At 34.3% G+C, this 25,800-nt stretch overlaps 3 protein-coding genes across 5 annotated transcripts; 1 reads left to right on the plus strand and 2 right to left on the minus strand.

Moving 5' to 3' along the window:
- Positions 1 to 2,388: 2,388 nt before the first annotated feature.
- LOC140961475 (serine/threonine-protein kinase STY17-like) lies at positions 2,389 to 10,550 on the minus strand. The gene is made up of 16 exons (XM_073420022.1): positions 9,987 to 10,550; positions 9,434 to 9,548; positions 8,442 to 8,554; positions 8,182 to 8,295; positions 7,615 to 7,687; positions 7,070 to 7,180; positions 6,549 to 6,599; positions 5,636 to 5,778; positions 5,445 to 5,552; positions 5,192 to 5,265; positions 4,697 to 4,872; positions 4,399 to 4,494; positions 4,105 to 4,185; positions 3,949 to 3,999; positions 2,879 to 3,019; positions 2,389 to 2,794 (listed from the first exon to the last, which is right to left on the minus strand). Exons 1-16 carry the CDS (start codon positions 10,184 to 10,186, stop codon positions 2,765 to 2,767), a joined length of 1,677 nt encoding a protein of 558 aa, XP_073276123.1. The 5' UTR covers positions 10,187 to 10,550; the 3' UTR covers positions 2,389 to 2,764.
- Positions 10,551 to 12,709: 2,159 nt separating this feature from the next.
- Positions 12,710 to 16,131, plus strand: LOC140961643 (serine decarboxylase-like). 2 transcript variants are annotated; one of them, XM_073420294.1, is made up of 6 exons: positions 12,710 to 12,811; positions 12,913 to 13,250; positions 13,642 to 13,873; positions 14,504 to 14,697; positions 14,849 to 14,985; positions 15,445 to 16,131. In XM_073420294.1, exons 2-6 carry the CDS (start codon positions 12,914 to 12,916, stop codon positions 16,009 to 16,011), a joined length of 1,467 nt encoding a protein of 488 aa, XP_073276395.1. In that variant the 5' UTR covers positions 12,710 to 12,811; position 12,913; the 3' UTR covers positions 16,012 to 16,131. The 2 variants fall into 2 exon arrangements, with proteins under 2 accessions (XP_073276395.1, XP_073276397.1); XM_073420296.1 differs by having other exon boundaries at positions 12,711 to 12,811; positions 12,908 to 13,250.
- Positions 16,132 to 17,521: 1,390 nt separating this feature from the next.
- On the minus strand, positions 17,522 to 25,103 carry LOC140961280 (uncharacterized). 2 transcript variants are annotated; one of them, XM_073419702.1, is made up of 8 exons: positions 24,247 to 24,716; positions 22,648 to 22,726; positions 20,519 to 20,561; positions 20,413 to 20,449; positions 19,815 to 19,938; positions 19,419 to 19,604; positions 18,686 to 18,757; positions 17,522 to 18,587 (listed from the first exon to the last, which is right to left on the minus strand). In XM_073419702.1, the coding sequence occupies exons 1-8, from the start codon at positions 24,708 to 24,710 to the stop codon at positions 17,766 to 17,768; spliced, it is 1,827 nt and encodes a 608-aa protein (XP_073275803.1). In that variant the 5' UTR covers positions 24,711 to 24,716; the 3' UTR covers positions 17,522 to 17,765. The 2 variants fall into 2 exon arrangements, with proteins under 2 accessions (XP_073275803.1, XP_073275801.1); XM_073419700.1 differs by having other exon boundaries at positions 20,413 to 20,561; positions 24,247 to 25,103.
- Between the last annotated feature and the right edge of the window lie 697 nt (positions 25,104 to 25,800).

Below are 25,800 nucleotides of genomic sequence, written 5' to 3' on the forward strand. Positions count from 1 at the left end.
ATATATAAATGTTATATATTACATAAATTAAATATCTTCAATCGATTTCGCAATAAATTTGGCTTGAGACAGATGGTATGCATCGTGCTTGTTAATTTGGACAAAAATCACTTTCTTGAACATTTATAATTTGATGATATTGATGCCCAAATCCCAATCCTCCAAGATTTTCATTGAAAAATAATAGAATAACTAGCTAGCTAGGCTGGCAAGAAATGATCTCACTGTCTCTCTACTTTATGTCATTATCTTCAATAATTATTTATCACTTTGCATGTTCGAATCCTGAAGACTAATCACAAGATAATAATCTGCATAGGTTTTCTAGATAAATAATTGGTACAGATAATAGCTGAGATTTATAATTTTAAAAAATTAATTCGTGGATCTGTTTAAAATTTGATTCAAGATGCTTGGTGTGAATCGAATTCAAATAACAAATAAGATTGCAAATAATAAAAATTATAAATAAAATATTAAAAAAAACTATTGCATGCTTGATTGAGATTCAAAAAAATCTGAGTCTATCAAGCTAATTTAAGTTGTGTTTACGTTATTCAAAAATTGTTCGAAGTTAAAGATGTACATAAATTTTACAAGTTGAACTTGAAGTTACTCTATCTTGTGCAGAAAACATGAACATAATATTTGTAAAAAAAAAAAAAAAAAAAAAAAAAATTATTCGCGAGCTGAGAATGTCATTGGGAAAATTATATCTTTTTATCTTGCAAATTGTACATTTTTATTTTATTTTTTTATTATTTTATCGATCAATTCATGGTATTAATTCATTAACTTGCAAATTTTTTTCAATTTTAGTTTATTTTCACCGGAGTGCTGACGTGACATCAAACACGTTAGCAATTTTCGTTGTCAATTTTCGGTGACACATATCATCATTTTTCGGCTCCACGTGAGCAATTTGATAGAAAATTGAATTAAGTGTAAATCAATAGACTGAGACCGTAAATTATATGATAACATGACAAAAAAACGAAAAACAAGCGTGTTACTTACCAAAATTTATATTTTCCCTCACATTTTTCTTCTCGGCATCAACTACAAATTTGTAATATATTTTTCCTTTTTCTTGTTCAACTGATTAACAAAACGTGAATATATTCCTTATATTGTAGATACTACGTACGTATATTTGGCCAACATATGAGATTACATAACAATTATTATAAATATTATAACGTTTAGTTTAATGATAAATACTTAATAAATTTAATTAATATGTGACTGATCGGAATCTAACACTAGTCACGAATATACTCGTTGAGTGTCTGTATGTCAAATATTTGCTATAAAAGTCTACGTATGAATAAAATTTTAAAGTACATATATAATTTTGATATTTATTTAATACGCATACAAAGAAGTATATACTCCGCCACCTCCAATCTATTACTACAATCTCCACCACCACCTCCGGTCTATAGATACAAATCCCTGCCACCGCGGCACCGCCACGGGTTTATAACTTCTACTTGAAAATTTTCCTAAATAACCTTTGTTCTTGGAGTATTTTCAGCATATTTTCATATTAATTATATTTTGATTATTGTTAATAATGTAAAGTATGATTGACTGAAGTGAAAGCAATTAGTAGGTATTATTTTATATCGAGGGGGAAAATGTCATGTTTTTTTTTAATGACTGAGAGAGCAAAAATATTTTCAATATTCTTTATCATAGGCTACGAAATCCTCCTTGCAGAAAAGTAAATTTAACCTCCCAACAATTTTTTTAAAAAAATTATGATTTTTCTCAAGCTAAAAATACATGCATAATGAGGTATTTTTTTAACAAAATATTTTGAGCGAGGCAATTTTCAGATTCTCCGTATTCCCTATTGCGGGCTCCAGTTTATGAATAGATCTCTCGTGAGACGATTTCACGAATCTTTATCTGTGAGAAGGGTTAACCCTACCGATATTCACAATAAAAAGTAATACTTTTTCATAGATGACTCAAATAAGATATCTGTCTCACAAAATACAATCCGTGAAACCGTCTCACACAAGTTTTTGCTCCAGTTTATAAAACTTTTTATATCGTAGATTTCTAGATGTTCATATACACAAGACTTGCATATTTGTTAACAGATAAAAATTACTTTTTCAACAATAACAAATTGAATATTGATTATATTTGGTCTCTTCGAACAAGAAATCCGAAGCCCAAATAAAAGAATACTATCCATTAAATAAAAATAAAAATCTCAAATATCTTCTTTAATTTTATAAAAATCTAAAATTTATCAATTGACACTTTTATTCTGAAAAGAGGAAACATGAAACAAAATATATTACGACCAAACCAATTACCATTTTGACGCATTAATCGTTTTTACGATCAGACTCATGGTTTTTATGCCTATGAGCCTATCCATGTACAAGCATGGATCCTCAGCTAACGAAGTTGCACATCATCTAGCTCGGGGGGTCATCAAATTCGAGTCCCGTTTAGAGTGGTTTAATTGTGTGTTACCACCATCTTGGTTATCAACTATTGTATATCGTGACTTTTTACAGGGGTTTTAATGGATGGTTTTTATCTCGAACGAAAAAAAGTATACAACCTCGTGTCAATAGTGTGCCAATACATACACCAACAAAACGATTCCTATAACTGAGTTATATAGGTCCATATCAATCAGGAGTCGAGCCAAGTAAGACCAAATAAGTTGGAAAGACTCTCAGTGCCCATCACCACTTACTATAGAAAGAAGCATGCCGAGATTGTGTGATTTATACTCTTAACAGCCATTAGGTACATCTCGAGTATCCTGGAAATATGTGTATTTTAATGTGTGGCTTCAATAAATAACGACGGTGAAAGTTGTTTGCAAGAAAAAGGTGAATTTCTCTACCTCCACTTCTTGTAGGAGTTGCTCAAGTTCAACTCGAATACTGCTGAACGAGGGTCGATCAGTAGCAAGAGCTTGCCAGCATCTCTGCATTAGGTCTAACAGCTTGGGATGAGCATCTTTGGGGAGTTCAGGTCGAAGTCCCTAGAATTTGGACAAAAGTAGTTAACATCTCAGCCTAGACATTCATGCGCATAATTGATATTCCAACTTTGTTCCCTTCAAACTTAGACAAGCAGATGTGTACAGGTCAATCCAATCAAGCATCACGTTACGTTTATTACTCAGTTTTTATTTCAAAATACTGTTCTTTTCTTTGAGCACTAGGGCTATACCTTGTTAATTCAAAACGTCATTATATCAAACATCAATATTAGAAAGCATGGAACATAGAGCAATTGTCAGCGCAATAAGTATGTAATCGTGTTACTTATCAGCTCATCATACAAGCGAGAAAAACTGAAGGAGCATTTTTAAAACAAGAGTTCTATAAAATAAAGGATCTCTTTAAGTGCAAGTGTGGATGTTGAATCACTAATAAAAAAACTAGTGCGTATTATGCTTAAGAGATTACCGAGTTTTAGATATTATTACAATGACATTGCATTGGTAATACTAATACTCTAACCTGGCAAATGATATTTTTGTTCTATTTTGAATTAGACTTTTAAATTTCGAGTTATATCATCTGGACACTCATGTCTGTTCACAGTGGACACATGCAACTCCACATGTGCTTGCAGGAAATTAATCAGCTCAATCTCTTTATCTTCTCCATAAACAGTAGAAATTACTTGATGCAGAAACTAATTTATAAAGTATATGATTCATCGACTGCTGTGTGTGTCTGGTGGTTTGGTTCTCTTAGTGCAAGATGCAATCTAATATAGGGATTAACTGTATCCCAGAAGGCCCACTCGCTCCCAATAGCATATCAGATTTGGTAGGGGCGAAATAAGCCTTCAGAAATTGGCAAAACCAACATGTCTTGTAGCCATTTCTGGAATTTCGGCCATCTTTCATCTATAAACTAACAAACTTAACATGTCACAAAAAGTGCACAAACGACAAACCTGTCTCACTCCCAGGGCAGCTTGTACAGGGGTCATGGTATCATAAGGAACCTGAAAGGTAAAAAAACGTAGAAATCATCATGTCTACATGGTTCTGACATTACTTGGTTGCAAGCACTAACTAATACTTGTAAAGATTAGGAACTTCAGAACCACCTTGGCTGTCATAATCTCCCATAGAACAATACCAAAACTGAACACATCTGCCTTTTGGTCATAAGGTAGATGATTTATCACCTGTAAATTAGACGATGAGTGAAAACCACGAGTTAGATAGCGCATGGGATGGGATATTCAGAATCAAGAATTTTTGGCTATTGATACATTTTACAACCCAAGTCACTCCAAACTAACAGAACAAAGATTTAAATGCTGGACTCTGAAATTTGGATCCCTCTTTTTCTATGAAAAATTTACTTGTCACAATATAAGAAAATCTAAAAACATCACCTCAGGTGCCATCCATCTATATGTTCCAGTCTCTGCCGTCATCACCCCACCATTGTTCTGGAACCGTGCAATTCCAAAATCTGCTACCTTAACAACCTTGAAACAAATTATCGAACTGATCAATACACGTATGCACCAATAAGTTATAAAAGATGCAAAACAAGCTCAAGCAACTGATAAAGAATCTCGTGAATAAGAAATCCGACACCATAGCCAACAATATGGAGGCAAGAGGTAGCATCATACAATATTAAGAATAAGTATGTAATCCAGCTAGAAATTCAAGCAAGAAACTTACATTGTGAGTATCCATAAGCAAATTTGCTGTCTTCAAGTCCCTGTGTATGACATTCTTTTGGTGAAGGTACTCCATCCCTTTGCAGATGTCAATTGCAAACTTCAGCAGTTGTGGGAGTTTCAAGACAAGATGATTCTTATGCAAATATTCATACAGGCTCCCACCAGGCATGTACTCTAAACACAAAATCAGTAGCGACATGAATAAATTAGTAAACTTTAGACATAGTTACAATCAAAACACTGAAGAAGAAACAACTATGGGACTTTCAGATAATTTAAAGTTTTCTCCTATTATATAAATATTTTACTTTAGGTTGAGAATGGAAAAACACAGAATTAGTTTGACAGTTCAAAACAACAATAGCCATACTCCTATAGCTAAGTTGCATGCATGATACTTATAATATGTTGCAAATCAAAAGTAGCCAAGTCACACCAAGCATTGCACATTACAAAAGTTGAAAGACAATTACTCTCATAGTAAGCACAATACCTGTTACTATGCATACATGTGGCAGCTTTGTGCAAGCGCCTATGAACTGTACGACATTTTCATGTTGTACCTGTCTGCATTGAACAAAGGAAATATTAGAAAATTCAATGAACCGAGTTGGAATTGGTGGTGACAAGATCAAACTTTTTTGAATGCCAAATTTAAAAAATTTCGAGACAAATAAAAAAAAACACGAGGTGAATCGGGAAAAAACGTATGACCATCTATTTTAGAAAGCTGTAATGATAGTTACCTTAAAATAGCAATTTCCTGTTTAAACTCTACTTCCAGAGAATTATTCAAATGCTCAGATCTAAGGACCTTGACAGCAACATTCTGGCCAGAATATATTCCGCGATACCTGGTAAAAAACACTCAAAATGTTAACAATGGTAACACAGGACAGAGTAAACCAACAAACTAATCATCAAACTATAAACTAACAAATCTCCACAAGATCCAGCAGCAATTTTATCCCCTATCTTCAATAATCTCCAATCTATTTCCCAATCTTCATATTTTGCTTGCATGGCATTAGCTTTCTCCAGTAACATTGGCCGTGACTGCAAAGAACCAGACCACGATCCCTAAACAAATTTTAAGCAGTTCAAGATGTGAGATGTTGAATATGATGGCCTCTAACACAGTCCCCCACATTCATGAGGTATTATTTTCAAAAAGCTTAGCACATGGAATTCTTTTTCATTAATGGATTACAGTATTTCAACCAATAGCCTTCCCTAGGCCTGGTTCAGCTATCATGTCAAATAATGACCTTACCAAAGATATAAAGTTGTTTGAGATGCAAAACCTTTGATACCTTTAGTAACCTTATGGAATCTAATTCAACTCAAAAGCCCTCGAGATGACTGAAACAACACCAAGCTACTTGCACTTCACCGGTATTGAGCTACATTAAAGCTCATTTAATATTTTATTTATCTGCTGAGAATCAAACACACATGACATAGTTTCAACCTTCACTAGTCATTCAAGGCTCAAGCAAAACATAAATGAATAGTTTTGCTTGATCGAACTGGACTGCAATTCTGATTTATTGTTCTATGGTAAATTCTCTACTTTGATTATCTATGAAGAAGTATGGCCTCTTTACTTGCCTTTGAACAATGCTCTTTCAATCAAATAAGAGATTTTTTTTATCGGATATGACTCAGATTTAACCAAACAGGATAAAGTGTGATAAACAAACTCCTTTACATTAGAATGTATCCTTCGAAGTACAACAAATACATAATAACGAATTAGCCGAATTCTCGAATTACGAAAACAAAATGAAGGAATTTAAGAAGGTGAAAGATAAACACAAAACAATATGAAGTATGTCAATGTCAATTACCTCACTTCTAGCAATTGCTTGTGTCATCGCTTCATATAAACCCTCTGTATCCTAGCCACAACGTATAAAAGTCAACAAACATCCTCGATCATAGACTTAAAAATTATTTCAATGCTCTACAGATAAAATTTCACACACTACTGCACAAACATCTTGAAATACAGGAATCACCAATAGTCCAATGAGAGTCTCAGTCAATGTACATGAAAAGAAAATGTAGTCCTTGTCAGAGGCATGTCAAAATAAAATGGTTCCACTGGTGAACTAAAATGATGTTATTTTTCGCAATTAAGATACTGTGGATGAATTAATGGTTAGCTGAAAGTTTGTGGACAACATGATAAGAAACAAGTCAGCAAATTACAATTGGATGTGATGAAAGTTGCCTCAAATTTGGAAATGCAGGAATTTCATGTTCTACCTACTCTAACTTAAAAACAAAAACCTCCAATTGCCCCCCACCCCCACTAGATACTGAGATTGAGAATGATACTGAACTTGGTAAACTACACCACAGTTACCTCAACAAGCCATCCATCAACAACAAATACATCTAAAGAGTAGCCATCCATCGTTGAAAATACATGAGCTTCCCGTATGTTAAGTCCTATGTCTGAGAGCAAAGCAGAAAGCTGCATAAGAGAAAGAAGAGTCAAAGACTTCAATAATACAAAACTCAGTAATGCTCAATTGTCAAATCTAAATACCACTAACATGAAACCTCAAATGATGGAAGAGGAGAGGAAGAATAATTTAAAAAGGAAAACAGAGAAAAGAAAGGAAGAATCAAAACCAAAAGACTAGTAGATACTTAAGAAACTATGCAATTGAGCGTATCCGACAGGTAATATTGAAGCTTCTCATTTTTCTCGGAGAAGAATGAGGCACCATCATTTTGAAACGTGGCGTGACTTACATAACATATTCTGATTGGTGCTGAATGAGAACGTATACAAAATCATCAGCCTAACTCCATAACAACGACCCAGGCACAGAAGTTCACAAAAAAATTCGCATGGTAAAGAATATCTAATTAAAAATGCAGAAAATACGCTTTGTAATTTACCTGACTAAGAAGCTTAGGTTTGTCAATGGTACAAAATATTACTTCATGAATTGGTGTGTGCAAAGCTTCCTGCCTGCACTATTCATGCTTATAAATTTATTTTTATACAAGAAGCATTAATGAAGAAAAAATTGAAAGAGTTAGCCGGTCACGTGCATTCAAGTGAGAGAGAAGCTTCAAGCTTGGATGATCTATAGACATGGTGCAACAAAGAGAACAGAGTATCTACAGTAGTTTCTAGATGGGAAAGAGAATTACTAAGTTACGCTATAAGTTATGCAAAATCCCTTCATATGATAGTCAGAAATTGCTGGGTTGAGGAACTAAAATGGCGCGAGAGAAGCATAAAACGAACTTAAGTCCACTGAAGAGGACTTGATCAGAGAATTTATCAGGCATGACATTTGTAGCTGACTATCTTAACACCTAACAGGCCGGAAATTTTAATGAATACTCGGGAGCAAAGAATAGGTGGATTTTTCTTAGCCCTCAAATATTAAATAACACACTGTTGTCCTTAATAAGATAAATAATAACACAAAGCATATAAAGCGGCCCAAAAATTACCTTCTGGGAGAATATTCTGCTGGAGTTTCCTTGTCTTTATCATTAGAATTCTTCTTGATATCTAAATTTAGACCCTCTAGCTTAGAACAAGCCTCCAAGCCACCCACAAAGTTCCTGTTTCAAGTCACAGTCAGACTAGAATATTGTAAGAACTAGATAAAAACATAATACGACAGCAACAAGCACCCGGCAGGCATAAGAATGTTATCTGGAGTGGTGAAAAATAAATTAGACAACTAAACATTTAAAATCATAAGCACCTACGACTTGATGATTTGGCTTCTTTGTCATCAACAGTACCACGTCGATTCGAGGCGGGAGGAAAACTTGAAACATGTTCATCATCAATGCCATCGGTTCTAGTGCAAATATCCTGTGGCGGATGAAAATTTATAGAGCAGGAGAGTAAACATGAGTCACATATAGAAAGAAAAATGAGATAAGTGCAATACACTAAGCAGCAAAAATAAAACGCAAAAAAAAAGGTGCAGAAACGACCATCTGCTCTCATATCGAACAAACAGCCGATACAATAAAAGCGATAGCCAGCGGTAAAGTAAAATAATCATCTTCTGATTCGAGTATTTCACATGGAAGGTACATGGGAGACCAACGAGATCTTTCTGCTACACGGGAATCATTTAAACCGTTCCAGGAAAGGTTTTACAAATACTTGGGGCATCAAGAAAATATTTAGTTGTCTTTGAATGATCAAATGTACACGGCACTAGCAAGAGTGGTACAATCGCTAAATTCAGCCTGCTTTATTAACCTTTTACCTCAGGAGTCGACTGAAATGGGGATTGTAAGATAGATTTCTCATACTTTTCATGCTTTGCTTGCGAAAAATTATTATGATGATTAATAAAGAAAAAACAAGTTTAGTGAGTCACATTAGTAGCATCACCTAAAGGAGAAAGAACTTCGAAATGGTATCAAGATTGCTCAACGACTATAAAATTAACAACAGAGTTTATTCTTTTGACACTGCCATTAATAACAGAATCAAATCCATATAATTTTTGGCAGCAAAAAATCTGCCTTTTGTATTTTTGGCAGCAAAAATATGCCTTTTGTATTTTTGTCTACTTTCACACACAATCTTCAGATCCTGTAAAGTTACTAAAATGTAGATAAACGGATCAAAAAATTCAAGAGTTTTGAGTAATGGTAAATTCCTAGAAAATATGGGAAATTTTGAATTGAGCTAGTCAGTAAAGGGTCTAAAATGCCAATGAATATATATCCATACCTCTAGACAACGAATATGGAAAACGGGTCGATTAGCAGGGTCCTTAGCCCTAGAAAGAAGCTTTTGATGCAACAACACATCTTCCACTCTATCAATATTTACATCCAACATATAACTGAAAAACACACCACGATGGATTAAATGGCAGCACCGAAGGTCCATACTAAGTTCAAATAGACAAAAATTCAAAACAAGAATATTGTAAAAATTAAAATAAGTCGAAAAGCAATCATAGATCTCCTGGAAAGATTCCGGTTATCCTCTGGTTTAAAAGATCAAATTCTAATAAATGTGAATCATTGAATCTCAAGCCCAATGAATGTGACTCGAAACAAATAACATGCATGCTAACTATATTCCAGCATCGTACACAAAGAGCGATACGTTTTCAAACACAAGCAATTCAGGAAAACAATCACAAGCAATTCAATGGCAAAAGCGCACTCCAAATCTAAAGCAAAACAAAAAACATACAAACTCAAACGATTCAACGCATACACACACAGAATTCCTATTTCACACTTCGCGCACAAAAAAATTAAAAAAATCGCACCTTTGAGGAAGGCGGTTGAAATGAGCTTCCAACTGTTCACGAAAATGAGGATTTCCAACCACCTCCTCATTTCCATTCTCTATCAAACGGGTAAAAACATCATTCCTGATCACATCGTGTCCTCCTCCGCAACTCCCACCGACGATGCCGTAGGTCCGCGGCGGGGATGAACTCTCCCCCACCTCCTCCACGAAATCCATACAGACTATTATAAATAAATGCGTATATTTTCTCAATGAATAAGTTATATTACAAAATTTGAAAATAAAACGTATATGGATCGAGTCAGTTGACTTTCACTGCAACTGTAACTCTTCTCAATGGGTTTTTCCACTATGCGACGACCGAGGGGTTAATTGGTCAGCCATTACTGTGCCCAATCACAGCTTCTCGAGCACAAAAACCGTACAGGCAGGAAATTTTTTGCTTGAAATTGTCAGTCTTTTGTCTTGCAGCATACCCCCGCACGACCGTGTACTTTAGTTACACGCCATGTATGTTTTCCTGCGACTGTGTGTGAGAGAGGATAAGGAAAAAGTTGACTGGTGGAAATGGATAGGGGTTCCGGGGACATGTAATAATTACAAACAGTTGGGTCGTCTTTGGTAGATAACCTCAATAAAGGTTGTGTGACCCAATATATGATATTAAAGTTTAAATTTTGATATTAAATTTCAAATTCGATTCGAGACTCGATCGTAACTAAATATTTTATTAAATCTAATTCGAAAAAATATTAAATTGGTTTTAGATTTGTGATGATGAAATCGAACCAATTATCATATATGATATCGAATCAGGAGTGTAACAAAATTCAAAATTCAAAACCAAAATTGAATTAAGATGTATTGAAATAGAATTGAACCAAATTTGAAATTAATTTTTGCAAAAATAATTATGTATCTGATAAAGTTAGATATAAGTCGCGTGTTAATTTTTAATTTATTTATGAGTTACTTGATATAATTATATGAAACAAGTCATGAACTATCCACAGCTAAAGGGAAAAAAAGTAATGATCCTACGAAATTACGAAAACATAGCCGTTGATCTCATCCTCGTACCATTTTTTTCCATGCACTGTTTGGTTTGTTGAATGAGTAGGTCTCTTGTAAGACGGTCTCACGAATCTTTATACGTGAGACGAGTCAATCCTACCGATATTCACAATAGAAAGTAATATTATTAGTATAAAAATAATATTTTTTCATGGATGGCCAAAATAAGATATCCGTCTAACAAAATACAACCTGTGAGACCGTCTTACAAGTTTTTGTCTTGTTGAATTAGGTATTAATCATACTTGATATAAAGTCCATAGATAATTTGAACAAAATATTGAATAAAATAAGGATATTTAATAATTTATTTTCTTTCACATCATATGGTAGCTCAATAAAAGACCATTTTTTTTTAAAAAATATAGTTTATAAAATTTTAAGAATAAACGTATGGTTTTTGTTGTTTGGAACCACATATTTTCTAATTACTGTTACAGGAAAGATTTGATTGAAACGAAAGGGCAAGTGAATAATGCAAATACGTGAGGGCTTCCGATGTATACAACGTCACCATCCACCATTTTGGGCTAGAAAAGCCCACTTGAGACAACTTGGCCCATATCTATGCGTCGTAGATCGAATAATGGGCTGGTCCAGCCGAAACAGAAACTTGTGTCAGCACGGGGATTCTCTAGGCCCACTTGATTCTGTTTGGGAAAGAACAACACCACGTGGTGGGGTGGGTTCGATTATAATAGTGGGCCTTACGTAGTATGTTTTTAAACTTATCTTCTATTTTTCTCCTGTTTATTATATTTTTGCAAAATATAATAAAAAAACAAAATACTGGAAATTGGCTGGTATGATTTATAATCCGACAAGTAATCCCATAAAATTGGGTCGATGATTAATTATACAACACGAAGTTTTATATCATTATATTATGTAGCTTGTCGAACTGAGTCATCCTTACTCTAATCGTTGTCAAGAAAAACATGTTTTAATTTTATTATAATGACACATAGTCATCCACATTTATGCAAATAATTTAAGTTTGTCATATACTCGATGATGTGTGATTTATTGACTCGTGGAATGTGACAATAATAATTAATGAGATAATAAATCGAGATATTCGATTGATTTTAATTCTAAATATCGTATAATTCGAGCTGAATGTGGAAAAATTTCTATGAATCAATACTGCTGAGATGATGATATTTCATTCATTTAAGAGTAGGTTTCTTGTGAGACGGTAAATTTTTATCTGTGAGACGGGTCAATCCTATCGATATTAACAATAAAAAGTAATATTTTTTCATGGATGACCCAAATAAGAGACCCGTCTCACAAAATACGACCTGTGAGACCGTCTCACACAATTTTTTACCTTCATTTAAAGAGTATTTTTTGACTCAACCAACATAGATTTGATTACATGAAAAAATAATTGTGTTTCATTAATGTTTATGTCATATTTAAAAAATAAATTTCAATATAATATTTTATTGAATGATTATCAAATAAAATAATAATAATAATAATATACTTATGCGATAATGTAATTTTAAAATAATTAATAGAGAATTAATAATTATTAATTTTGTTATATTAACAACAATAATAGTAAAAATAATAATATTTTTTGAGCAAATTAATTTTTGGATTTTTTGGGACAATTATTCCAAAATTAATTTCATTCATTAGAATTTTGGATTGAGGTATATAAATTAAAATTATACATTTCGTCCTATTCACCAGCTACAATTTCGCCCGATTCTTCAGTTTCTCCGGTAATTAATTATCCACAATTGTGTTTTCCAGGTAATACATTTTTATAGCCATTTGTGTATTTATTCTTGTTTTTTTAGGGGAAAAATTGCTGGATTTGATGTATTCCACCATTTTTTACTGATCTAGAGCAGCATGGTTGGGACTGGCGTAGAGATTGAAGCACCAATGGCGTCTAACGGGGCTTTGAGGCACGAAAAATCTGCGGATCTCTTGACGGAGTTGTCGGGCGTGGAATCGTTTGATCCGTCGGCGGTGGTGGCAGAGCAAGTGCCGCCGGTGGTGGATTCGAGTACCGAAGATGATTGGGAGAAGAGAGAGATAGTTTTGGGGAAGAACGTGCACACCACGAGCTTGGAGGTGACGGAGCCAGACGCTGACGATGAATCGACGGGGGATAAGGAGGCCTATATGGCCAGCATATTGGCCAGATACCGCAGAACGCTCGTCGAAAGGACCAAGCACCATTTAGGTATTTGAGAAGCCTGCATATCTTTGGAAATTTTCGCAACTATCATGCAGATCTTTACATAAGTTATCTACGGAGAGATTTTGAGTGAAACTGCAGAAGTCGAAGCAATTACCACTGCAACTAGTTGTTGACAGAAAGTTTTGACGTTATATTAAACCGAATGAATTTAGCATGGACTGTTGTCTAATTTGGGACGACTGTACCGAAACACCAGAGAGATTTATTGCACGTTGGTTCTTGGTTTTTCTTGGAGTTATGGAACAGTTTTTACATTTTTTTGTTTTATGTTTTTTACTGCTGCTTAATTTGTCTTAGCTGCTGGTAATATGCTAGACATTATCATAATCCATGGTTCTCATCGCTTCCTAATTTTTTTTCCTGTTTCGCACAGGGTATCCTTATAATTTGGACTTCGATTATGGTGCACTTAGTCAGTTGCAACACTTCTCTATTAACAACCTCGGAGATCCATTCATTGAAAGCAACTATGGTGTGCACTCAAGACAGTTCGAAATTGGTGTTTTGGATTGGTTTGCCCGTCTATGGGAGATTGAAAAGGATGATTATTGGGGATATATCACAAATTGTGGAACTGAGGGCAATCTTCATGGCATCCTTCTAGGGTAGGTATCTTTTGGTCTGTGTCTATGAGGTTCTAACTACACACACAGAGGTTTCTCTATGGATTTGGTTCCATTATCATTCTGGTTATTCACATGGTTCAAGACATCAAGAAACTAGTTTTGCCATAGTTCTCACTGTGAGCGACTATATTATTAAATCAACATGCTAATGTATGTGTTAATTAGTAGTTTCATCTACTATTCTGAAAAAGTTTTTGAGAAAAAAAATTTGCTCAAAAAGCTAAACTAATATACGCTTATGAAAAATGTTTTGTTTTTCCCTGCTTTTAGTTACACATCCGTGGTAAATAATTTTTCATTTCTTTTAATTCAATCTTAATTGTAAATATTAAATTTTCTTGTAATTTACAAAAAAAATTGTTAAAATAGAAGTTTGTTTGATTCAGATTATAAATCTAAACCACTATTCTCAAGAATCTGGTCTCATTTTGACTTTTGAACAAAAAATTATCAACAGTGGTTGTTTAAGTGTAAATTAGCGTGACTTTCTATGTTGGCAATAACTTCAACGTGGTGGTCTTTCCCAATTGTGTCCAAGTGGTGTTTGCTTGGAAACCTTTAAGGTTCATACTTCATAATAAGTAAATGATTCTTTATTCCATTGTACAGGAGGGAAGTGTTTCCTGATGGAATTCTGTATGCATCAAAAGAGTCCCACTACTCTGTGTTCAAAGCCGCAAGAATGTACAGAATGGAATCTGTGAAAGTCGGGACTCTGTTAACCGGGGAGATAGACTGTAATGATTTTAAAACTAAGCTACTTCCAAACAAGGACAAACCAGCAATCATTAATGTCAACATAGGTAATTTCTTCTCTCTCTTTTCTGCCTCCAAGTCTGATACTCGCTACTGTTTGTCCACTCTGTGGAGTGAGATTGAGTCTCCTTAAACTGCAAATATGGCTATACGTTGTTGAGTTATATCCCTATGTTGGTAACAATATCTGCATTGCAGGAACTACTGTTAAGGGGGCTGTTGACGACCTTGATCTGGTTATACAGACGCTTGAAGAGTGTGGTTTTTCACATGATAGATTCTATATCCATTGTGATGGCGCTCTTTTTGGGCTCATGATGCCATTTGTCAAAAAGGTTTTCTAACTGTGCTTGCTGAGCTTCATTGTTATCTGTGCATTACAATACAACGGCTTTGATTATTTATGTTACCCATCATTTCCTACATTGATCCTCCAAAAGCATGCAGCTGTAGGATCAAATATCTACTCTGAGGAGTGTCTTGGGATCGATTTTTGCTATTGAATTTAGCCCTGTAATATAGTTATTGGAGAATTAAAACATAGTGTTTAATTTAAGAAACTCTAGGAGTTGGAGCTGAAAAGTGCACATCACCGACTGTGAAAATTTCGAATGCTAGTAAAAGAAGAGTGGAGATAACCTAAGAGCCGACTTCTTGTCATATCTGAGTACCATGGGGGTGCAATTTTTTAGGGTGCTCCAGCATTTTACGTTTTTTTGTTCATTTCATTCAAGTTTGTTTAGGAATATGGTTTACCACTCTTCTTTGTCTCAGTTCTTCGGGTCCTGTTGCAGGCACCCAAGGTTACATTCAAGAAGCCCATTGGCAGTGTCAGTGTATCTGGCCACAAGTTTGTGGGATGCCCCATGCCTTGTGGTGTGCAGCTCACAAGGCTTCGGCACATAAACGCCCTTTCAAGGAATGTAGAGTATCTCGCCTCAAGAGATGCAACAATCATGGGCAGCCGAAACGGCCATGCGCCAATCTTTCTCTGGTACACCCTGAACAGAAAAGGCTACAAAGGGTTCCAAAAAGAAGTACAAAAATGCCTGAGAAACGCTCATTATTTGAAAGACCGTCTCATTGGAGCTGGCATTAGTGCAATGCTCAATGAACTGAGCAGCACTGTCGTGTTCGAACGACCTCGAGACGAGGAGTTTGTCCGTCGCTGGCAACTTGCCTGCGAGGGAAATATGGCCCATGCTATTGTGATGCCCAATGTCACTCTTGAGAAGCTGGATTACTTTTTGGATGAATTAATTCAAGGTCGATCGCTTTGGTACAGCGACGAGAAAGTTCAGCCCCCGTGTCTTGCGGCGGATATAGGGAGTGAGAACTGTTGCTGCGTTCTTCACAAATAATATGTTTTCTAGGCCTTCTAGATTATTTTCTATTTTTCTTCTGGGATAACTCTTTATGTTTTTTTGTTTTGTATGACACTATTGTTCGCTGCAACTAAATTCCGAAATCATTCGATGAAATGCCCAACTCTTCCGATATACTTATAATATTTTGGGTGCATTCCGATATACTTATAACAATCAAATCCATTTGATTGTTCATATGTGAATATATATATTGGGTACATATCAAATCCACAATTTTATAATTTATGTGTAAATGCAATGGTTGTTAATATAAATTTAAAATATTCACAAGATTGATGTAATTTCAAATTTATTTTAAATCTCTCAATTAAATTCTTCCATCTAAGTGAAATCTTAGTTTGTTTTTTTGTTGGTGTCGTGCTTGGATCGAAGAATTTGAGAATATTGATTTTAAATTTCTTGATTTGTTTTGATGAACATAAATCAAATGGATTTTAAATCTACATTATGTAAGTTTAATTGTAATTGTAGTGAATTTTTTAAATATATTAAAAAAATTCAAATCTTTTACCAAATAAAATTCTTTTATCAATATAAAATCTATCATTCCAAATCCAACTTAGTTTTTGTGGTTCAAGTAGTTTCTATGGTAAATTTTTTTTAAATAAAAAAAAATAGGTCTTTATTAATATTCTATCACTAGAAAGTAAATTTATCATTTATCAGAGGGCTGGTCAACATTTACCAACGTGTATGGAGTTGTTCTTAATCTCCCTTGAACAAAAGAAAAACGAGGCCAAAAACCTCTTATAAGCCAAGGTTTATAAAAAATTTGAACTCGTTTTAGACCACCCTCTGGTTGCTAGGACAAAACTATCTTATCTTTACTCATTCTAATACTCGAGCTCGATTAAGTAGTTGTATTCGAACTCGAGTTCGGGGTTATTATTAAAAGTTTATTTATAAAAACATTTTTTCAAGTTGCGTATTAAAATATATTATTTGTGGATAATTTGATAATAAGACTGTAATTCATTAAAGTTTTTACAAATTCAGAAAATAATTTTTGGACATCGAGTACTCGATCAAAACGGGTAAGTTTGATATATAAAAATACGGAGTTCTACATGTGAATAATCTTTTATCTAATATAAGATCCAGCTACACAATCTCCATTTTTTTTAATACTATACACATGGTGTTTCTTTTCACAAAATGACAAATATCATTTTGACAATTTTAAGCAGTTACATTTTTAACCTCAACAATATTATAACTACCATTTTATTCGTCAATTTTAAAAATTATTAGATAAAAAAAATTTTGAAATAAAAAAACTATACAAACACGTAATGATTAAGATAGGGGCTTTCTGGAATAAGAAATTAAGTACACATGTATTTAGATAAGATAACCAAATTGCCCTGCAACTACTGAACATTTAAGTGAACTTTTCCAGAAGTAAACAAAAATTGAATAGGAAAAAAAAAACAGTTTAATCAAAAGCAGAGGTAGGAAACTGTAAGTCCTGACCTTTAAAATATGTATCAACGTCCTCACCAGTCTTGAAAGAACTTCCTAATTAATGGCCATCTATAGCCAAAAGTCTGTATGTTACACTCATTTTGGAAGTTTAAATAATAAATTCAACATAATCTGTTTTCTCAAATCCTAAATGCTACAAACCACAGAACAAACAATCTAGTTTGCATCTCACATGTAAAGCCGCCAGTGGACCAATAAACAATGATTCATGAGATCATAATATAAAAACTAATGGACACAGCTCAGACAATACTAGGCGCATCCCCGTCCCAGTTGCAAACAGCACGTCTCCAACGTGTTCTGATGCAATCCACCAAGGGAGCATGTTGAGGCTTGGATACTTCAATTGAGATGTCGACCCCACCTGGTTCATTTTTCACTGATTCAGAGGACACTGGCACATCCGCCAAGAATTCCTCTGGTGTCCACCTTGGAGGAACTGAGACGCTCAATTTCGTTAGTCTTGGTCTTTGAATAGGATTCTCACTTCCGAGTGATGCTAGGGAACCATTACCAATTGATTTTGCAATCCCATTAAAATGGTAGAGATCAAAGACTTTCTTACCCATCAAACCAGTTGAATCCTTGACCCCTCCTAAACTCTTGTCTAAGTCTAGAAGTGCCTGCCAGAATTCACTCCATACGATAAAACCAGTGCTACAGAGATGCTCAACCTTATCAGGTGGGAGGTTAATGCTGGTTTCTTCAATGACACGATGAAAGCCTTCAACACTAATGAATCCACCACCTCCACTTTGATCTTGGGCATCAAAAGCCCTCCGGATCTGTGTTTCTCTATGCTCGAATTCATTCTCGTCCTGGACTTTCGTGTCAAGAGCAAACAAGACTGTGTAGTGAGATTCACTTCCAACGACCCATATCGGCCACTTGGGGCATTTCAGATACTGGCCAACCTTGCAAAAATTAAGGGACTCTAGCAGGGTGAGGAACCCGACTTCCACAGTTGTTGAGATACCTTTCACAAACATGCCACCGCCTAAGTCCATCTTCCCATCAAACACATTAGCAGCGGCACTTCCAGAAAGTAAAAGGTTGACGATTTCCTATTTGAGAAAGAACATGTTAGATGCGAACTATTCCAGTAACCATGCCAAACCATCACGATTATCCAACAGAAATGAAATTATCAATTTGTGGTCACCTGAGATGCATGCCCAAATGGGGCAGTGACTAACGGTTGACTGGGGTCATCCCTGTCTTCTTGAACATTGTCCTGATGAAAAAACAGGTACTGAACACATTAACTTGCTCCATCAACAAATTAGAAGGCAAACAACACATACATGCAGTGATTTGGATAGGAATATTAAGGCACATGAAGTGTTAGTTTTGAAACCTAGTTCAGATTAGTATACAAGATATCAGAAGCCTTCATTTCTTCCACGACCAATGGATGGAGATGATTTTGAGCCGCCAAATAGAGTTCAACATAAAGACAAAAGTACACAGTGTCTTGGTAAACTAAACCTGTCTTCTTCATGTTGAGAAGCATATGTACTATTATTAATAGTTGTTACCGAGTAATGTGGTGTCCCACTTTCTGAGAAATATCAAAATTAAAAAATACAATTGCATGGAAGGATTCCAAATCAAAATATTCCAATATGTTGTTAATATTTAGCAAAGTTACCTCTAACTTGAAAAGCTATTGAAAAGAAAGGGGCAATGTCCTCAAAAAGAAAGAAAGGGGCAAAATAATAGTTACTTAAGTTGTGGTTTCAGCTAGCATCCAATTATTGTTCGTCAGTTAAGAACAGTTTCAGCACATTATTTATCTTTGATGTGAAATATATATCACTTGTCAATGAGATACCACTATTCCTCTGTCAGATTTTGTGAAAAAGCATGATTTAAAATGAGAAAGAATAGCATACCAGTCCTCTGGAGAGCAAGGCAGCTATTAAAAAGAGCAATGCTCCCATACGACTTCGAAAAATAGGAAGCATTGCTTCAAGTTTTTGAAATGCACTCAACTGAGAAGTGCAGTTGTATATTCTCAAAACTTTCTGCAAATCAGAACCAGATTCAAAAGAAAGACCTTCAAGTGCTTTTGCCAATACCTGTGCAGCAAGTTACAAATAAATTGAGAGAAAGAAACCACGTTCAATGGTAAATACCCTACAACATTCTCACCAAGTGCACCACTTTATTAACTTAAATGGCAACTTCATGATCAATAAAAAATTTCACATAAAGGAGCAGTAACAAGGTTTTAATGCCATAAAATGGCATAAAAAAGTGCGACAAAAATTAATTAAGTCAGGACTTACCTCATCCTTAGACACATCGATGGAATCAATAGAATCACCATCAAGAACATCCAGAGATGCTACCACCACTCTTTCATTACTTCCACACAGAAAGAGTATCTCACTCATACTTCTCACCAGAGCTCTGTCCAAATATAGAAAAACTTATTTTACTAACAAGTAACAACAATGATTTATAAACAGTTAAAGGAATCAAAATCCAAAATTTAATTAGCATTGGTTTCTACAAAAAAAATAAAAGACCAAATAAAAATAATAGATGTCCCACTTCTTCTCAATCAAGAAAACATTAGTTACATAAAATTTCAGAGTATGGTGATTTAATTTTACAACTAGCGGTTAGTATCATATGTAAAGATTGAATTTTTCATGCACCAAAAACACAGTATAATAATCTAATTTTCAGGGAAAAAAACTATACTTAATTCTCTACTTGTAACCTTCTCGAAGCCAGCGGTTTATTTGGTTATTTTACGCATAGACATATGAATTCATGAACTCTTTATCTTTTCTTTCCTCCTATCTAATAGTTTCAGCAATTGAGAATAAAGCAGCACCAAGCAACACCGTTAAGAAATAATTTAGAGGATTTCATTACCTCGATCTGTTTTCCTCTGTGAGATGATGGGAAATATCTGTGGCAACAGAGTCATTATGTGTAACTCTTCTCACAGACATATCCGCATGCATGTTCGGAAAATTACCTGATTCCTCGAGAGAAAATAGAAGATATTTGAGTACAAAAGCCTGCAGAGAAAATAGATTATATTGTGAGGAGAGCATCACACTGTGAGATGCAGACATGCACTGAATCAGGTAAAAACTGGAATTTTTCTTCCAGATGTGGCGCAAATGTAATGACCATTGATATACAACAACAATAACAATCCGAAGTTGAATTTCACTACTTTTCTATCCCAAACTCAGAAGAATTGGAAGCACTCTAAAACCCAAACCAGTAACTAGTGAGTCAATTAATGATAAAGACTAATAAAGAGTTGATAGTGGAAACCAATGTTGGTGATTCAGTCATCCATCTCTCTAATGATTTTGCTGTCTTTACACTTGGATTATATTTGATCTGATTTCCCAATTTCCACCCATACACACTGCACTTTGTCAAAGATGGACATTTTCTCTTTGTTCATGACCAATTTACTGCAAGATAGCACCACTCCCGAGGCCTAGACACACATAAACACACAGAAAAGGAAAACTATCCTATAACCTTAACTTTTGACACCATATAGAGTTAGTTAGTCAATTTTTCTAAAGCATTTGCTCCATATAAACAACCCATGTAATGAAGTTCCATTGATATTCAATCCTTAAACTACTAGTAGCATTGCTACTCACTTCTAAGGAATTTAGCTCACACATAACTCAATTTTTTTACTAACAGCTTAAAAGAGAAAAGAAATTATGTAAAAAAAGAACTAGCACCCATTATGAACCGCGAGAACCCAAGCAAGAGAACACCATAATGTTTAGTGAAACATCTTGTAATAAATTACATAAGAAAATGGAATCAACATTTTAATTTCAAGAGTACTTCATGCTAAAACTGAGATCATGACTATGGGTAAAGAACAAGAAAATCATGTTTATGTTATTCCGGATAATAATATCTTTTCCTTGTGAATCCATTTGGTAAAATGAAAAATAGAGGAAAAAGAAAATTTTATTAAACTGTGAATTTCTTGGAAAACTCGTCGTAAATACTAAATGACATTTTCAGGTTTTCACATGTGTTTAACCGACTAGTAGGCTGAGACTTAATTCCTTCCACGAGTCCATTATTCCAAAAGAGATGGCATTATAAAGACTCAAAAAAAGAAGGTTATGCGAACAACCTAAACTAAAGGTGCTATATAATTTTTTAAGTTACAGCTTGAGGACATACGAAATGGTGGTGCAGGACATCGGTACAGAAAAAGAGAGCAAACTACGTTTCCACATCAAGTTAGATGGACCAAACTGACCGATTTACTTAAAGCTGGCAAGATATATGAAAGGAGCTACTAATTTCACTCTAAGAAGCTCATAAGATGAATAGTCTCATTAAGAAAAACGATAACATATTTTAGGCTTTTAGCCGGTCAAGTTATCAAGCCTGACCAATGTAAGGTGTTGAGAATTAACAAAACATAGTTAAAGTAGAAAGTTACTTCATTTTTCTCAAAAGGAAAATTTAAGTTACTTTGCCATGCTATATGTTTAGCACAACGTAAATTCTAAATATTAGCCTCAACCAGCAAAAAGTTAAACTCAAGCTAACCACAAGATAAAAGGAATTTTTTTAAGGTAGAACAACCGCCTCACACTTCTGTTCCTGCTTTTCCAAGACTGGTAATTATCTATGCGTATACAAATTCAATCAGGAAATACCGTAAGGGTTAACATCAAGAGGAGCTATGAATAATAAAATTTGGTTAAAAGCTCGCCAATGAAAAGAGAATTATGAGAGTTTTACCCAAAAGAATAACTACTAAGTAAAGTCGATGATCCTAAAATGCCATATAGGCATCTGAAATACATAGATGTTAACATAAAATAAAAATCTGCTATCTTTCCTTAGTCCTAACATAATTAAATAAAAAAAAGGAGCTAGCAAAGTAAATAAATATAACATCGAGCTACAATAAATCCCCCAGAGTTTAGATACTAGAGTTTTTTTTTCTCTTTCTGTATTTTTTATCTACAAATAAATCAAGAAAGAACAAGGCAGGACAGACTTGCTGACAAAACTTCTAAAACTTAATTACATAAAGAACCTTCTAGGTTCAAGTCCTACTAGCAATATCAAAATTCAAATTAGAAATAGCATTGTTACTTGTATAGCTGCTAACACGCCACATGGCCCACCCTCATGCTGCACTAACCCCATAGATGTTTCTGGATCAGGACTAAACCTGCAGAGGAAGTTTTTGCTCCAAAGTATAAGAAACATTATATGAACAAGCTCATTTTTTTTGCCAATGAGCAATCAAATTACTAAGGTCAATTCCACAAGGAGAACTCTCTGCTTTAAAAATAAGTAAAATTCATCAAAAACACGTTGCAATGTAGGTATGCACATGAAATTGAATTAGCAAAATATTTGATACCAAAAGACAATGATGCTAACATGGACATCAAAGATATGCTATATGTGCAGTACTAATGTTTACATTTTCAAGTTCCTGATATTTATATATTTAGATTAGATTCTGAAAATTTCTTTGAGCTTTAAGTATGGTGTATCATGTATGGCTCCAAAGATAATGTTGATTCAAGACTGAACATCAATAAAAAATCTGAATGGCCTTGAGGAAAATCAGGAATTTTGCAACATTATTTTATTTCCAAGTGAAAGATGTGAATTGTTGGATAAGGTGTTCAAAATTCCAATTCTTCAGCTGTAAACACACCTCTATATGATTTTAATCTATCATCACAGGAAAGATATCTAAGAAAGTACAAATTTCACACTGGTCAATAAATGGTTTTATTAGATTGCCGGTACATAAAATTTTGATTTATACCATGTCTCCCACATTAATTTAAGAAAATAACTTTTCACAAAATTTTCCAGATCAAAATAATAAAACTACCATACCATCTTTCAGACTAGGGGTTTAAAAACAAGCTTCAAATTGACTACAAAAAAGTGACCTTGAACTCGTCGAGCTCGAGCTAGAGGTCTTTAGAGCTCAGCTCACAAGTTGGCTCATGAATACAAATTGTATTTACAAATATTTTTTAGAGCATTTTCGCAAGTTAATATCATCCAAGCTTGAGTTCATAATGGCTAATGAGGCTTAAAAATCCTTGGCTCGATGAATTTGAATCAAGAATAAAAAATTTTACGAGAAGAACTTCCCACAAAAGTTCTATTTTGAACATATTAACTACAGTGTAACATAGCAAAAACCAAAAACACTAGTGGAAGATTAAAAAAAGGATGTCATCAAAGCTAATTTTTTATGTCATCATTCATCGAAAAAAATCAAAAAGCTTCCAACTACGTTTTTATTTATGACTCACAGGCTAAATGCTCTTACCCCTTCAAATTCAAGACAAATCGTAGAAGGATTCCAGCATTACCATCTTAAATACTGTTGTGAGATACAAAATGCTAACAATAAACTACGACACCAATTGTTGATAAACCAAAAAAAACATATAATACCCATCATAATCAACTGAGCGACCAAGATACACAATAAATGTCACTGAGAGACAACTGAGTGACCAAGATACACGATAAAGGGCACTGAGAGACAACTTCCTCATATTTCCATGGTGATGTTTCCAATAATTCAAACGAGCAAGGGAATAATAGCATTATAAATGCTTTCCATCAACCTCTAAAACCTCATTCAAAGTCAATATACGGTTTCTACGATATCTGATAACATAAAGTTTAAATCTTTTATTCAAACGGTTTTACCTAATACCCTGATTGCTCCACTGCGCAAGCACATCTTTACTAACGCTGTTCCCAAAAATCATCGAGAAGAGCTTATTAGCCTGATCTCCTGATAATGGAACCCCAAGACTTCCTCTTTTTACCTCAGCATTCTCCAAGTTCACACCCTTTCCTTTTTTCTGCACTTCTAAACCCATAATTTCCGCATCCGTCACCTTCTCCACATTCTTCACAGCATTCTTAGTTGCCACCATCTGCTTCTCCGCAGCATTCTTAGCTGCTCCCATCCGCTTCTCCGCAGCAGCAGCCATCAATTCCCGCTGCAACCTCCGATTCTTTACCTCTGGTGATTTCTCCGCAGGAGCCGCCTCGCCACCAACAGGTGTATTCTCCATCGGCTTGCTCCTCTTTGGCTCCGGTGACTCATTCTGTTGCATGCTCAGTCTCAATGCCATCTTCAGATCCTCCTCTTCTTGATCCGCCATTTACATATATACAGATCGAATTACAAAAATCAATCTCCAACTTGAAAATCAGATTTCTATTCGAGATCAAATTTAAAAAATGGAGCCCATAGCGAGCAACTAGGGTTTCAAATTCAAGATAAGGAACTTAAGTCCAATAGCATTCTACAACTGTATATGAACGAACATCTACACTAAAATTGATCCAATCACCAGAAAATTATTCTGGAAAATTAATCAAATGGCAAAGTAATCAAGATATATATAAAATCTGACACACAGAATCGGAAATAGGGAAAGGGCTTTAAAACCGAAACGAATAACGGAAAATTTTCCAGGTAGACGATGAAATACTAAACGATGACGTTTTGTCCAATCTTGACGCTTTATGGATTCAGCTTTTAGTGATGACAAATAAATCTTCCGGAACATCGGAAACAGTCGATTTTATCTTTAGGCTCGATTATTAACTTGTTTTTTATATATATATAAAAAAAAACTAATATCAAATTGGTATTTATATATTTGTATATTTTTTATTATTAATATTTAGTTTTTAGATTGACGATTGAATTTTTGGTAAATGTCTTTAAACAACATAAAAGAAATTCGTGAGCCGGTTCTCCAATCCGACGTAACTCATGAAAATTATTATTTTTTATGATAAATATAAATCGCGTTGACTCATTTCATATATACATATTTGAGATACCGTCTCACAAAAGACTGATTAACTCAGAAAAAAATTTCTAAAAAGATCCATGAGAAAGTGATAAAAAGATAATCAAACGTATATAGAACATATATGTTTATCTATATTATTAATTAAACTTCAACATGATACAAACTGTTTTGTTTCGTACTAGTTACATCAAATTAAATTTATCATTACGACCTTATTTTTAAATGAATATCTAAAATAACTGTACTTTTATTAATTATTAATTAAAATACAATTGCATTGTTAACATTATATACATATAGTCTATGCTCCTGAATAATTGAATATAATAAATGGTCTCATGATCTGCCGATATATCTTTTCTTTTTTATATAGTCAAAAATATTTATAGTTTAATAAAATGAAGAAGTTTGCGATTGCACTTATAAT

Source organism: Primulina huaijiensis, chromosome 16, assembly GCF_012295235.1.
Source record: "Primulina huaijiensis isolate GDHJ02 chromosome 16, ASM1229523v2, whole genome shotgun sequence".
Classification (NCBI taxonomy): Eukaryota; Viridiplantae; Streptophyta; class Magnoliopsida; order Lamiales; family Gesneriaceae; genus Primulina; species Primulina huaijiensis.